This window comes from Rhipicephalus microplus, chromosome 2 (assembly GCF_043290135.1).
Source record: "Rhipicephalus microplus isolate Deutch F79 chromosome 2, USDA_Rmic, whole genome shotgun sequence".
NCBI classification, from domain to species: domain Eukaryota; kingdom Metazoa; phylum Arthropoda; class Arachnida; order Ixodida; family Ixodidae; genus Rhipicephalus; species Rhipicephalus microplus.
The window spans coordinates 77,762,608-77,777,986 of NC_134701.1; the positions used below are offsets into that span (position 1 = coordinate 77,762,608).

Sequence of the window (15,379 nt, forward strand, 5' to 3'; positions counted from 1 at the left end):
ATGTCTGCCTGGCAATTCTGCGATAAAAAATTCGCTTAGAGAAACCTAAAATGTGATTAGAATAAGGTAACAGCGACATACTTGCTTGTTTTGGGGCATGAGAAATCGTTGCATGAATAGTGGGGCTGATTCCATGGCCATAAATTTGTGATGATGCGTTCTATGCTATTATTACACTCTTGAGTCACGTCTGAGGGTAATTTTCGCAAGTTGGTGTTGCTACTGAGTTGTCGGACTGTTTTGTTTGTATAGTTTGCTATAGGGGAGATTAGAAATCAACCATCCATGTCGGCTGGTTTTATAGCAATGTCCTTTGTGTTTGAGAAATGTTTCAAGGCATCGTGTTCTGCATAAGTTAATTCTTCGACTTTCAACACTGTTTCATTGTACTCAGGATTTCTTTCAAAACTAGTTGTATTTATTGATCTAAGTCTTGGCAATGTTCTGTATCTGGTGTTCAGGTGCTCGACGGTCACAAGAAGTCATGGCTCACGTACTCTGAGCTTGATTCATCAAAAAAAGTGTTCCTTTATGCGCAAACGTTTCGAAAACTCAATTTTATATCTGTGGCGATCGTATTTGTTCCGTGTCTTGTTTGTGAAGCCAAATGCAAGGCCGTCCCATAACTTTTGCTACGATACATCCACAAATCAAAGCAATGCAAGCTATTCTCACGCTCTAGGAATTTCAAACCTACAACTGTTAACTTCTCAGAACCGTGATTCAGCGGCACGTGTACATCCTCATGTTCACAACACTTCGGTTTTTTTTTTCTTTTCATTCAGAGAGCACTTACTTCGTTTTCGCTCACAGCATTCGCCATAACGCCCCACCCCTTGCTCGTCACACCTTCGCATCCAATGTTGCCCTCTACACCTCTTTCGTTACAATAGAGTGGAAGAGGGCAACATAAAATAAACTGTTGTGTATCAGCACTTTTGAAACGCTTAGTTTCAGGTATGATGTATCATCTCTAGTATATTGAAAAAATAACTTTCCTTTTTGCAGCACTATTTGTCAGAACATGGCGTGACAAAGCTGTTAAAAATGTCTATGTCTCTACTGTTATCCATCCTGCTTGACACTGTTCTTTCTGCGATTACGAAACGGAGTCTGTAAAACATCCTGAAGTAATTTAAGTGTTGCATCATTTTTATCTTCTTTTCTCAGTACCTTTCATGACGGATACAAACTGTTTAGAGGGGACCGACACGTACCTTCTATTTCTGGCATTTCATTATTATTGCTACTGTTAGCTTGATTTTTGCATATTTTTGTTTTCAAAATTAGCGCAAATAACCTATTTGTGTCTTTTAGCGATATTTTACTTGAAAAAGTTCAAATTTGTGTCATGTGCATTACGCTGACGCACCAGTGCCAAAGCTGCCAAGTTACTTTCTTTCTATGACAGGCCTGCTATCTATGTTGTACAACTCAGGATGACCAAACAGATTATTATTATTATTATTATTATTATTATTATTATTATTATTAATTTTATTATTATTATTATAGCATATATTTGTTGTGAATAAAAGTATTTTTTATTTTTCTGTATTTGTGGCATAAATTTTTGGCGTAAGTTGAAGCATCGCCTTGATTTGTTATTTTGATTCGCTACGTATTGAATGCCACTCCGACATACCACGTGCATGATTCAAAGCCTGTTGATATATTCTCCCGGAAAAATACTACATTTCGTTCTTAAAAGTGTTCTAATAACGCTTGATATGGCAAGAGAAAAGTATGTATAATATGAATCATTGTTTTTGGCACTAGCACAACACGACCAATTGATATGCGGCTACTCATTCAAACACGCGGTATAATATGGATGTGGTAGCAGACACCAATGCTCTGTCTTCATATGGCTAGATATTCTAAGCAAAAATATGGCAGAGTATGCAATGCAAGCAACGGGCAATTTTGCACTTCACAGTTCTCCAGTCTCATAGCATTTCAACACAGGCATATTGTTCAAGCAACACTGCAAACTCACTAGTACTCGGGCTGGTGGTCGGCACTCCAGTTTCAGTAGTGGCAACAGGTGTACCAACAGATGAGATCAGCTGAGTCGAAGCGGCTGGTGTAGCAGCGGTTACTGGTTCTATTGGCCTTGTAGGAAGGACTATCGGCACAAAAAAGGAAAAAAAGAAAGGGTTACGCAACCAATCCCTTGTGGCCATAAAACGTAACACATTGTTGACCAAATGGTTCTAATGAATGAATATCCTGCTCTAACATTTATATTCCAATAATTGTTCTGACGTACGCATTTCTTAAATCGCCGTTTTCATCGTACATTACAGTTTAAAATTATTAGGCAATTTTGATTAGGAATTACGCTGGCGAACCTGAATAATAATGGCTGTGACATTCACTCTCAGGTGTCTTTGAGGTGCTACCATGTATTATGACACTAGTTGCAGTAATTAACGGACAGGCATTCATCGATTCGTTGCTTACAAATAAAGAGCTTTATTTTATGTGAGAACACCAGCCAAGTGTGCTAACAAAGCCTTAATTGAAGGCATTATTCAACTCGTTCACGTGCAAAAAAGCCGGCATATAAATCATACTAAAGACATGATATATTTTTCTACCTTCTTTTCATTCTCGAATAAAACATAACTGACGTATCAGGCACCCTTCGTAACAGACAAAAGCTTCCTACGTATTGCACCTTAAAAACCAATGCTATCCAAACTTGTGGAGGATGCATGGTGTTAAAGTTACTGTTGAGCAACGCTTGCTTACTGTATATCAGTAGATCGAAAAGAATTCAAATTCCTACTGAGAAGACATCGTGAAACTTTAGAAACGTGTGACCGTCTCAACTTCACAGATACGAAGTTTAAATATAGCAGGATTTTTATAATTGCGGACTAAAGCGTGAATACAGAAACTTTTTTACACTGTAGTCGTAAACAGAGATCCATGTCCTTTATACGACAAGTTGTGCAGGCAGTATCTTCTGCCAACCCTTGACCCGCACCTCTCTCGGTATTCCCTTGATTTTTTTCTTCACTGCCTTTTCAGTACAATTGTGTACACATCCTTGCGGGAGACCATATGTTTTTCACTATTAATACACATGCGGACTCTAATAGGAAGCAATGGAAAGCTCAGGAAGACTACGATAGGACAACTTGTGGCTTGCGGTAAACGGGAAGCTTTAAGGGATGTTATAGGTGACTAATTAGTAGAGCAGATACAATAAACAAAAAAATATACAACTGTGCGTAGTGACAAACTGAATAATGAAGTATGTAAACCTTTTACGAAATGGCAGTTTATGCACCCATTTTCAATTCTTTTCATAGCACCAAAATCATGTCACCTACGTTAAATTAAATTTCTTAAAAAACTCCTTGAAAACTGCTGGATGGCTCGGCATCAACCTTCACGTAGATTACAACTAAAGATACAAGTGATTTTAAATACAGGAGGACTGCCAGTTCGGCGTGTTGGTAAAAGTTCATGAAGAAACAAGCGCTAAATATTACAGACATTAAGAGAGGACACAGACGAGCGCTTACTAGCAACTGAAGATCTCATTTCGAAGCGGGCACTATTAATACTTAACACGCATGTACGTCATTCCCAGCCTCCCCCTATCATCATCAACAACGTGATATACCAAAATAATCACTCCCATAATTGATGGCACACAACCGGAAACAAACACGTGTTAAGAAATGAAAACAACGGGCATAAAAAAGTAAAAAAAAAAGCGAAAATGCACCTGGTTATGCTACGTTCAAAAAAGCGAATTCCGCGTCTTTTAGAACAACAGACGCTTGACAGACGCAACCATCACCTGCTTTGCTCATTCTTTACGCTTCTAATTTTTTCCCTCGCCATACACTTCTTGTGCCTGTCAATTATTCGTGTGTCTGAAAATTTCGGTGGGCAGGTGCACTCCTTGCATAGGAACGCTAAGTGTAAGAAGCCCCCTTTAGTAAACTCTTATGTGCATGAAGGCACACATTCAGGCACCAACCAACCTAACCGACGCACTCTTTTCTACATGTGAAAGGAGTGTCGTATACAACATCTTTTAGGGGCGAAGCTCCTTAAAGCGGCACCCGTTCGTCCCTCGTCGTAGTACGTAGCATGTCTTACGCTTGGACCTGCAAGAAGGTGCCGGTGGGAGATTTCTCCTGTGCGTTGCTGAACAATAAAAAAATTGGTGGCAGTCTCACGAGGTGAATGATGATGAGATTGGGTGAAGCTCCTGGAAGTAATACCGTGAAATTTTCTTTCGTTAATTCACCTGGCGGTATGCGCGCTTCCTCGCCGCTTCCCATTGTCGAACGTTTTCCATATCTGCTTCGCCACGTTGACGTGCTGCCTCGGCCTCTCGTTTCCGTACGGAAGGATCTTGCCGACGCTGACGTGCCGCTGCAGGTTCTTGTTCTCTTAGGGCGGGATCTTGCCGACCCTGCCTTGCTGATGTGGCCTCTCGTTCCCGTACGGAAGGATCTTGCCGACGCTGCCTTGCTGATATGGCTTCTTGTTCCCGTACAGCATGATCTTGGCGGCGACGTCGCGCAGCTTCCCGGCGCGCTTCAGCCTCGCGTGCTCTCACTTCAGGGTTCTGTCTGCGAGCGCGCGCCGCCGCTGCCCTGCGCGCCCACTTTTCGCATCCTTATCCATACGAGCACGCACCGAGGGCAACGAGCAAAAGCAACTACAAACCTGTATTGATATGATTTTGATTATAAAACCATTGCTTCAGAAAAAACCTGGCGTCTTTCGTTAAGTAGCTGGCTTCTTCTTTTTGTTTTGCTTTCGAAACATCTGGCGTCTTTTCGTTTTGCCTTTAGAAAACAACTGGCGTCTTGCGTTGGTTGTTTTCATCAATCAACGTCGTTTCGAACAAAAAATTTTTATTGTTTAATTAGGAATAGTAGAAATCTCACCAGGCACTACCTTGGAGGTAAACAATGGCTGCTACTGGAAATTAGAGACATCAGAAGTCGGCTTTTAACACTTTTACTTCTACTAACATTTCCTACTTTAACATGCCACAGGCTACTAATGGGGAATGAGAGACAGAAGAATTCGGCTTTTAGTTAACGTGCACGCAGCGATTTTTTTTTATTGTTCAACAACGCACAGGTGAAATCTCCCACCAGCACCACCTTGGAGGTCAAAGTGTAAGACTGGTTACACAATACTACTACAACTGCGACTACGAGGGACGAACGGGTACTGCTATAAGGACTCTCACCCCTAAAAAATTCGCAGCGTGCGCGTTAACTAAAAGCCGAATTCTCCTGCCTCTCAATCCCCATTAGCAACCATTGGCATGTACATTGAGCACTATCTGACAAGAAAGGGTTGCTACGTTATACTCGCTGGGCGCAACCTCCTTGGTTTTAGAAATGTTTAGCGAGCGTTGGGCTGCAGTGCCATGAATACAGTGAACTAGTATATACCATGAACTCGAGGTGGTTAAAGGTGGGAAGTAGACACGAAGCGCAAGCCGTAAGAAAGTGTGCGTGTGCCTCCTCTCGTTCAGTCCTTGGAATGTCCGCTGGATGGTGGTGCTTCTATATGAGGAATATATGATGAAAAGATGCGAGATGGCGGTACTTGAAGTGTTGAATAGGTGGACGAACGGACACGCAGACAGATGCATGGACGGACGCACGGATGGCTGCACGGACGGACGCAGGGGCGGATGCATGGACGAAGGCAGGGATCGATGCACGGGTGGACTTGCGGACGCACGAGCAGACGCATGCACGGACGGGCGAATGGACGCACAGATGGCCACACGGACGGACGCATGGACGGACGGAAGCAAGAACGAATGGAAGGACGGATGCTTTGCCCCACTTTTCATCATTCAGCACATGGATATGCAGCCATTTTTTCGCACTCAGCATACCTCCTGCCATGTTTTATGCTACATCTGCTCAATTATGCGGTTCCTTTCTTATTGGCTAGCCTTTCTACTGCTGGGCAAATCTTGGATAATTTGTTTTCAGCTGGAAAGACAACCCGCACATCATAACTTTACGCAACTTTTTTCAACCGATGTGAAATACTGTGCAGTTACGGGATGACCACCGTCCGCTCCTTTTCACGCTTAACTTCGCGTGTGCCGGTCATTGTATTTTTCACTTCCCGATGATTCTTCTCACAAGCCATTAGGATACAATCATCTCGGTAACCAGCTCCCCTCAAGCGGTTGATATGCGTGGAAACGGTCTCATACATTGAGTGTACGGACGATTTCACGAGGGCAGATTTGATGCAAGAAGTTGCGATCCCAATCTTTACTATCTTCGAATGTGCTGAATGATAGCTCAGCAATGGTTTTTCCTATCTAGGGTGATACATATAACAGGTGGAAAAAGGGGAGAACTCAATTTTTGGGTCCAGAAACTGAATGCATCATTCATTTGGCACCTCAAAGGTGAATTAACTGTAAGCCGCACCCGCTTTTCCTGAGTTTTCAAAACAGGCACTAGCTTGCTCATACCCGGATGGTTTTTTACCAAAACAAGGTAGTCATCTACTAATCTCAACAGCTGCAGATTCATACCATCTAGCTTTTTACTTACTGCTGTGTCGAGTTTGCTAAAAAAACATTGCAGAGGATTGGGGGGACACTAGACCCAATGCAAATCCCAGGGAGGCTGGTTATCGAGATGATTGCATCCTATCGGCCTGTGAGAAGAATCGTTGGGAAGTGAAAAACACAATGATCGGCATACGCGAGAAGGGGAGAAAAGTTGAGGGTGAAAAAGAGCAGACAGTGGTCATCATGTATCTGCCCAACATTTCACATCGGTTGAAAAAATTTGGCAGATCCCATGTACATTGGGAACCGATGATATGCGAAGCACAAATGAGGAAGGTTGATATGCCACTTTAAAATCATCCCAACGTTACGAGGGAGAGGTAAATTATGCCGTACATTACTTTCATGAAATAATTATCTTATTTGGACGTGTGATTAACCTTCGCCATCTACTCAAATGACTTGATACTAAATTTGGTATATGTGGAGCTAGCGAAACGGCCGCGAGCGTGCTAGGATCGTAGCATGTAGCCATGTTTTACATGACGTGGATATCATGATTATCATTTTTGTACCTGTCATTCGAATTCTTCGTCCATTCACGTCCCATAATACTAAATTTGGTGTATATGGAGCTAGTTAAATTACCGTGAGCCCGCTATGAGCATAGCATGTAGTCATGCTTTACATGATACGCATATCATAATGATTATGTTTGGACGTGTCATTTATTTTCGTTGTCTATTCACGTCACGCAACACCAAATTTGGCATGTGTAAAGCTAGCGAAACGGCCGCGAGCACATCATAAAGGGCCCAATGTACTCCGACTTAACGTTGAAGAGCACGCACGCTGGGCGCAGCGAGGATGCGCAAACAAAATGGACTCCAGGCGCGGCCGGCACGACCAGCGTCCGTCGGTGCGGCCCAGCGGCAACCGGCTCGAAATGAAACATGCTGCATTTCAATGGATGGATGGATGGAAAAACTTTATTTCGTCAGAAAGCAACTGAGGATGATTCCGTGTTAGATGGCCATCAACCCAAGGTTGGCGGCGACCTGTGTGGCCCACTCCACGACCCTTAACTGGACGACTGTGTCTGAGCTGGTCAACACGGCCTCCCAGTGCTCAAGAGAGGGATCACGCATAATATCCACCAGCGGCGGGACTATGCTACATTCCCAAAGTATGTGATCATATGTTGCCACAGCCTGACACCATTTGCATGGCGGCTTAATCTCCTCCGGGTACATTTTATTCAACACGTAAGGGTTGGGAAAAGATCGCGTCTGCAGTTTTCTCCAGACGCATTCCTGCGCCTTAGTCAACCGCTTGTGCGGGGGCGGATAAAACCTCCGCTCTAGTTTATAATGATTCGTTATGTCATGAAAGGACACCAGCCCATCTCTCGCGGACCTCCCCGGAACTGGCGGCTCACCTACCCGGCTGACGAAACCTCGAGCATTCAGGTGAGCCGCCTCATTCCCAGGGTTCCCAGAGTGTGCTTGTACCCAGACAATTTCTATTTCTCTCATTTCTCGTTCCATTGCCCCATGCAGAAATCGTGCGGCGGTCGCCGATATTCTGCCCCTCGCCAGATTTCGGATGGCTGTCTTTGAATCACTGAAAATAAAATCTGACTGCGAATTAGTTATAGCTAGCGCTATTGCCGCTTCTTCTGCAGTTTCCGAGGAGCGGGTTTTGACCGATCCAGAGGCGACCAAGCGCCCCCGCCTGTCCACCACCACAATCACAAAAGCGTCTTTGTCCTTATTTTCCGCAAACATCTGTATAGACTGCCGCTTTGTACTCGCCGTACTCAACGTGTAAAGCTCTGGCACTTGCCTGCCTGCGCTGCGTATGGTGAATCGGATGCATAATTTTGGGCAAAGGTTTTATGTACAGGGCCTTATGTAACTCTCGCCGCACCTGAATTATAGTGTCCCCTGTGGGAGCCTCGGCTCCACTGCCAATCCTTTCCAATATAATCCTGCCCGCTTTGGTTGTCGAAAGCCTAGCGTGCTTCATCACCAGATGCGCCTCCCATAATTCATCCAGGGTGTTGTGTACCCCTAGTTTTAACAGCCTTTCTGTAGGCGCTGTTATGCCAGCGAGTCCTCGTCAAACGTCCGTGCCTCTGAAAAAGGCAATCTGGGTCAAGGCCAGCCCGCAGTCCGCCTGACGCGAACAACCCAACGGCGTGAACACGCGCGGCGCCTCTCTGGCCCACGTGCATTGAGTCAGCGGCGCACGTGACAGCGAGCCGGCGTCCTCGTGTCTGGTGGTCTGACGCATTGCGCGGCGACCCCATTGGAGGAATCTGCCCTGACGACCAGCGGCGCTTCTAATTGGACATTTTGGTTGGACCCGGTGCCTATAAAAGAAGCCCTGCGGTGCGTCGCGATCGGCGGTCCTATGAGAGAGGAGTCCCCATGTCGGAGAGCCGACATGTGTGTGAGTCGGCGGTCTTAGGCGAAAAGCTGACCTATGTGTTAGAGAGGAGAGCTCGGCTCTTCGAGTCTCTGTCGGCCCCAGTGCCGAAATTGTAACGCCTCTGTGTATATGCTGTACATAAACCTTGTTTAACTCACCGTCGTCTCGTCCGCTCGTCTTATCAGCTCTGCGCAGAAGCAGTCGCGAGCTGATAAACATACGCTACCAAACGGCTGGTGACCTTCCCGGCGGAGTTGGAAGCAGTGGCGCCTACGGGACCGTGTTGTCGTCTCCGTCTTTCGCAACAGTGGAGGTCAGCGGTGGGATCCACGGAGGCAGATTCGCAACAGTGGTGGCTTCGGCGGGATCGGTCCGTCGTTCGCAACAGCGCGTTGTTAGGCAACCCAAGCGCTGCCTTGTAAGCTTGCCGGATCATAGTCTCGACCTTACCTTTTTCTGCGGCATCCAACTTCATATAAGGTCTCGCGTAAGTAATCCTGCTGAGCACAAACGCCTGTACCAGCTTACAGAGTTCTTTTTCTTTAACCCCGTTCTTACGGTTAGCGATTCTTCTGATTAGCCTGACAGTAGCATTGACCATGGTCTTAAGTTTTTCAAGGGCCACCCTATTCTTCCTGTTAGTTTGCAGATATAGGCCAAAGAATTCTAATCGTTTGAGCTTCAGCTACAGGCCTACCCCCTACCTTTACCTCTAACGGCGGTGGCGGAATATAGTGTCTAGCATGTAGGCCTCTGGGTTTGTCTCGAACCACAAAGAGCGCGGACTTTGGCTGAGAGCATGAACGTCCCGCCTCCCCTGCCAACTCTTCGACAATATTGACTGCCTGTTGCAGTGTTTCTTCCAGATGCGCGTCACTACCCCTGGTTACCCATAGAGTAATATCATCTGCATAAAATGTGTGTTTGAGTCCCGGTATCTCTTCCAGCCTCGGCGGTATTTTAATTAAGGCGATGTTAAACAGGAACGGTGAGAAAACTGAACCCTGCGGCGTCCCTTTGCCTCCCAACGCGAATGAGTCCGATTTGATATCTCCTATTGAAATTTCTGCGGTTCGGCCCTCCAAGAATGATCTGATGTAGCGAAATGTCCTGACCCCTGGGCCAATTTCCGCTAGGTTATTCTATACTGCCTCATGCGAAACATTGTCGAAAGCTTTATTCAGGTCAAGCCCCAATACAGCTTTGGTGCCCGTGCCATGCCCGGGATTGACTACATAATGTTTTAACTGTATCATGACATCCTGTGTGGACAAATTGGCCCTGAAACCTATCATAGTTGTCCTCTGCATAATTCTGAAGCCTGTTGAGAACCACGTGCTCCATCAATTTGCCCACGCATGATGTCAGCGATATGAGGCGCAGGTTTTCCAAGCAGAGTTTCTTGCCTGGCTTCGGAATAAATATAATCCTAGCATACTTCCATTGTGCTGGGATCTCGCTGGCCACCCAATACTCATTTATCAAGTAAGTGATCGCCCCGACCAATTTGAAATCTAGGTTTCTCAGCATTTTATTAGCAACTCCATCCGGACCTGCGGCAGACGTAGTGCGCAGCTGCCCCATGGCAAACTCCACCTCCACAATTGTGAACTGTTCATCTAGGTCTGAGTTTTCCACCCCCAAGTAGTGTGGTAAGCAACCGTCTACTCCATCAGTTATGTACCGATTCCGGAGTTCCTGTATAAACTCTCCAATTGTGCCTTCATATTGATGCATTAACCGAGCCATTTGCCCCCGTTGCGCCGATTTTGTTGCTGCCGGATCTAAAAGATGCCTTAACAGCTGCCATGTCTTTTTGCATCCAAACTGTCCATTCATGCGATCACAAATCTGGCCCCACTGCTTGGCTTGCAACTCAATTGTATAATTTTTTATTTTACGTTTTAACTTGGCAGTCCTTCTGCGAAGGACGCCATTATGTTTTTGCTTCTTCTACCTTCTCAAGAGACTCGCGTGCGCTTCCCACATGTGTAATAGTCTCTAGTCAGCGGTAAACGCCTCCTGCTCGAGTGGCACTTCTACCGTGGTATTATTTACATCCTCCTTGAGCGCCTGTACCCATGCATTCAGGTCATTAATTTGCCCGTTTACAGTGTCTGCTCTGTTTTTCCTAAATCTGTCCCAATCTGTAATTCTATGCCCCCTCACTTTGTCTTTATGCTTCGCAGCGCTAAACGTCGTGGAAAGGATATAGTGATCACTTCCTAGGGCTTGTCCCGTGTTAATCCACTTTGCACTACTGATGCCTCTAAAAAACGTAAGGTCTGGGGAGGTATCCATGCTTATGCTGTTGCCTATCCTCGTATGATCTTGTGGATTGTTTAACAGCGTCCATCGCAGATCCCGGGCAACTTGCTAAAGCCGATTGCCCTTTGGGCTGGCTCGAATATAACCCCACTCCGGGTGAGGCGCATTGAAATCTCCTACCACTATAAGCGGAGCGCGAGCTGCTAACCGTTAAGTTTGAATCAGGAGTTGTGGCAAGCCCAATCCTTTATCTTTTGGAGAACTATACACATTAAGTAAAAACAGACTCTTCTCATACTTTCGTTTAGGCAAAATCTCAAGCAAGACATAGTCTTCCCTGCTGCTATCTACGGAATGCTGAATGGCAGTGATGCTGCGATGGACTAGCACGGCTGTCAAGACGCGTGATACGCCCCTTGCATCAATTCCTGGCGCTGTAAATGCCTTAATTCCAGGTAATTTTACGTAACCACTAGCCTCCTGTAAGGCTATTATGTCTGGTTTACTGTCCAGATTTTGTACGTGAAACTGCAGGTTACTCCGCTTTTGACGAAAGCCCCTGCAGTTCCACTCCCAAACCTCGATTTGCTGGCGAGGCGCCATGATGAGGCACCAGGTCGACTAATGGCACTTGGCCACCCACGGGAGGCAGTCTTGCCTTCAATAGAGTATGAAGCTGCTGAAACATGCCCATGACCTGGGTTTGGGAATCCCTAAATTCAGTGAAGAGCATGCCGAGACGCTCCTCTATTGTGTCTAATCTGGCTTCGACCTTTTCGACCCGAGCCTCCAACCTATCCTGTCTTTTCCTTTGTTTGCCTGCTTTATCCGCAAGTGTTGTTACATCCGACTTAAGACTAATGACCTTAAAAACAGGCTGTGGCATGTCTACAGGGGACGTTTCGGCTAATCGTTTTGCGTTAGCTACCTCATCCCCCGGCAGTGGTCTCTTCACTGTCCCCCGATTCTCCACTTCCATAGCTGCACTCTCCTGTACGCGAGCAGACGCCTCTTGCGACGCTTTCTGTAGGCCTTGCACTGCTGGTGCCTGTGTCCCCTGCCATTGGTCGTTTCTAAGTGCGCGTTTTATCTGTGCAATTTTGTTTTCCATTCTTTTAATCAAGGCTCCCTGTCGCTGAACCAGCGCTCCTAACTCCTTCTCTCGAGCGGTTTCGTTCTGGGAGGCCGTGCTTGACAAGCTCACCTTTTTGTTGGTGTCGCGTGCGCAGCTGTTGGTACTGGATGCTCGTCCACCATCTTGGCCGCCCCCGCGCCCTGGCAATGGCGGGAAGGAACTCAACTGGTCCCTGCTTTTGCTTCTGCCTTCTTTACCCCTCGGTGACCACTCCGTGGCCCTCGAGGACCGTTTATCGTTGCCAGCTTCGCTCTCTGTTTCGATGCTCTGCTGCCGGCCTGTCGGTGGCTTGCGAGCCAGGCGAAACTTGCAGTTCCGGCTCCCTGTGTGATGCGCACTATGGCACACGATGCTGTCCGGCGTGCACGTAGGTGGCTCTCCTTCTGGCGGGGCAGGATGGTCCTTCCCGCAACGGTGGCATAGGTTGCTCATCGGACGATAGCAAACGTCCGCTCGATGTTCAACTCGTCTGCAGTTGTAGCAGGTCTCGACTAAATTTCTGTACGGGATCACAGCGTACAGACAGTTCCAGTAAGTAATTTGCCGGGGTATGCGTTTTCCCCCGAACGTAATCTGAATCGCCTTTGACTTTCCCAGAGGTCTCGCGTCCAGAATGTCTATGCCTTCATTCTTCTTCAGGAATCCCGCCCGAACTTCTTCCACTGGGCATCCATCATAAGCATTGTAAATCACTCCCCGCACGGAGTTCTCCAACGGCGCCACGAACGCCGAAACCGGCAGGTCACGATCACCCAGCTTGAGCGTCTTCACAGTCGCATATGCCCCACTGCGATTTATGCACGGTGTGCTCACCGTCAACGTGTTGTTTGTGCCATTAACCTGCACAATGTCTTCTTCCGCGGCAATCGCACTCGTTAGACGTGCTGCTGCTCTCAGTGCACATTCGAGTTCTCTCGCTGTGACAACACTCAAGTCCCAGTTCTGGGGCCTGTACACAATCTTGAAATCCGTGGCTGGCAACTTGGGAAACGGTCCGCGTCTCTTCCATACCGGCGCTTTCACCAGCTTGACTTGCTGCACTCCGTGCGTCTTGCGCCCGTCGCTGCCGGCCTGCGTCTCGCAAGGCTTACTCTTGGCGTTGTCGCCATGCTGAGTCTTCTTAAATCGGTCCTGTGCCTTTAGCACTGGAGCCAACTCTCCCGCTTCAAAATCTTCGGGTGTTATAGTCTCCCCTTCGACGTAGTATTCCATCTTCAGCCCAACAAGGCCCATGGTCACTGGGCGCAAGTCAGACATCGGGCGACGCGGCCCAGGCCAGGCTTGGCCTAGGAGGTAGGCCTAGCCTTGCCACCGCGGGGTTGATGGGAAAATCTCGGAAACTTCGAAAACGGGGACAAACTTGCCTAAACGAGTGGTGTCCGTAGGTACAGGGCAACCTCCTGCAGACGAGCCCACTGACAGCAAGTCCAGCAAAAAGCGCGTCCGTCGATAGTCGGTCACCGGGCCCGAGCTCATGCGAAACACGTCCGCACAGCGTCTCCAGCGTCCACACCCTGCTGCATTTCAAGCCCATGATGTTACTCAGCTCTACCCAGACAGCGTTGCGTCCACCTTTCTTTGTGATGGAGGGACATGGGGTGCGCTCAAACGCACATGCGTCAAAGCAACGCAACGCGGCACGTGCCTGCAAGTATTTGGCAGGCAGATCGGTGCCCGACGTGGGATCACCGGCGTGACGCGATGAAACGAACGCCGGCGCACACGCGCGCCAGATCACGTTGAAATGTATTAGCGCCTTGAGTGTGGTGTATAGTCATGTTGTTACATAACACGCATCAATTGATTATCAGATTTGCACCAGTCACATACCTTCGTCATCCATTCACGTGACGTAATACTAATTGATTTCTTTGTGAGGTTTAACGTCCCAAAACCACCACATTAATATGAGAGACGCCGTAGTGGAGGGAGGGCTCCAGAAATTTTGACCACCTGAGGTTCTTTAACGTGAACCCGAATTTAAGTAAACGGGCCTACAACATTTCCGCCTCCATCGGAAATGCAGCTGCCCCAGCCGGGATTTGATCCGGTGACCTGTGGGTCAGCAGACGAGTATTTTAGCCACTAAATCACCAAGGCGCGGCATGTGACGTAATACTGATTGGCATATATGAAGCTAGTGAAACGGCTGCAGCGCATCATGAGTGTGGCATGTAGTCGTGTTGTTAGATAACATGCATATCATGATTATCATGTTTCGCCACATCCTTTACTCGTGCCGTTTGTACGCGTCACGTAATGCCAAATTTTGTACGTGTGAAGCTAGGGAAACACACACGAACGCATCATGAGCGTAGCATGTAGTCATGGTGTTATATGACACGCATTTCATGATTATTATATTCGCACCAGTTTCATACATTCGTCATCCTTTCACGTCCCGTAATACCGCACTTGGTATATGTGATACTAGCGAAACGGCCACGAGCGCATCACGAAAGAGGCATGTAGTCATTATGTTACATGACACGCATCTGCACTGTTGATTATCATGTTTGCACCAGTCACACACCTTCGTCATTCATTCACGTCCCTTAATACCAAACTTGGTATATGAGACACTAGCGAAACGGCCGCGAGCGCACCATGAGCGTGGTGTGTAGCCATGACTAGCATAACATAAAAATCTTGACATACATGTCATGATTTCCACATTAGGGTCTCTCACTTATGTTCGTTATGCATTCATGTCATACCATGTCAGTTTTGCAACATATATGAACGAAACCACCGCAAGAGTAGCAAGACCATGACATGACAAATCATGAATTCATGACGTACTTGTCATGATTTTCAAGTTATGACGAGTGACTTATGCTCGTCATACAGATGCATGTTGGCATACCAAGTGTGGTATCGATACCATTACCAAAACGGCCAGGAGACCTAAAGTCGTAGGGGGATGGATGGATGAATAGATAGATAGATAGATAGATAGATAGATAGATAGATAGATAGATAGATAGATAGATAGATAGATAGAT

General features: G+C 46.9%; 1 protein-coding gene across 2 annotated transcripts in view; it reads right to left on the reverse strand.

Annotated features, from left to right (window-relative positions):
- LOC142796290 (uncharacterized) overlaps positions 1-15,379 on the reverse strand; it is a 127,140-nt gene that overhangs the window by 64,071 nt on the left and 47,690 nt on the right. For both annotated transcript variants that reach the window (XM_075886580.1, XM_075886581.1), the window contains exon 4: positions 2,000-2,128. In XM_075886580.1, the coding sequence (XP_075742695.1) occupies positions 2,000-2,128 (129 nt within the window). The remainder of the gene's footprint in view (positions 1-1,999; positions 2,129-15,379) is intronic.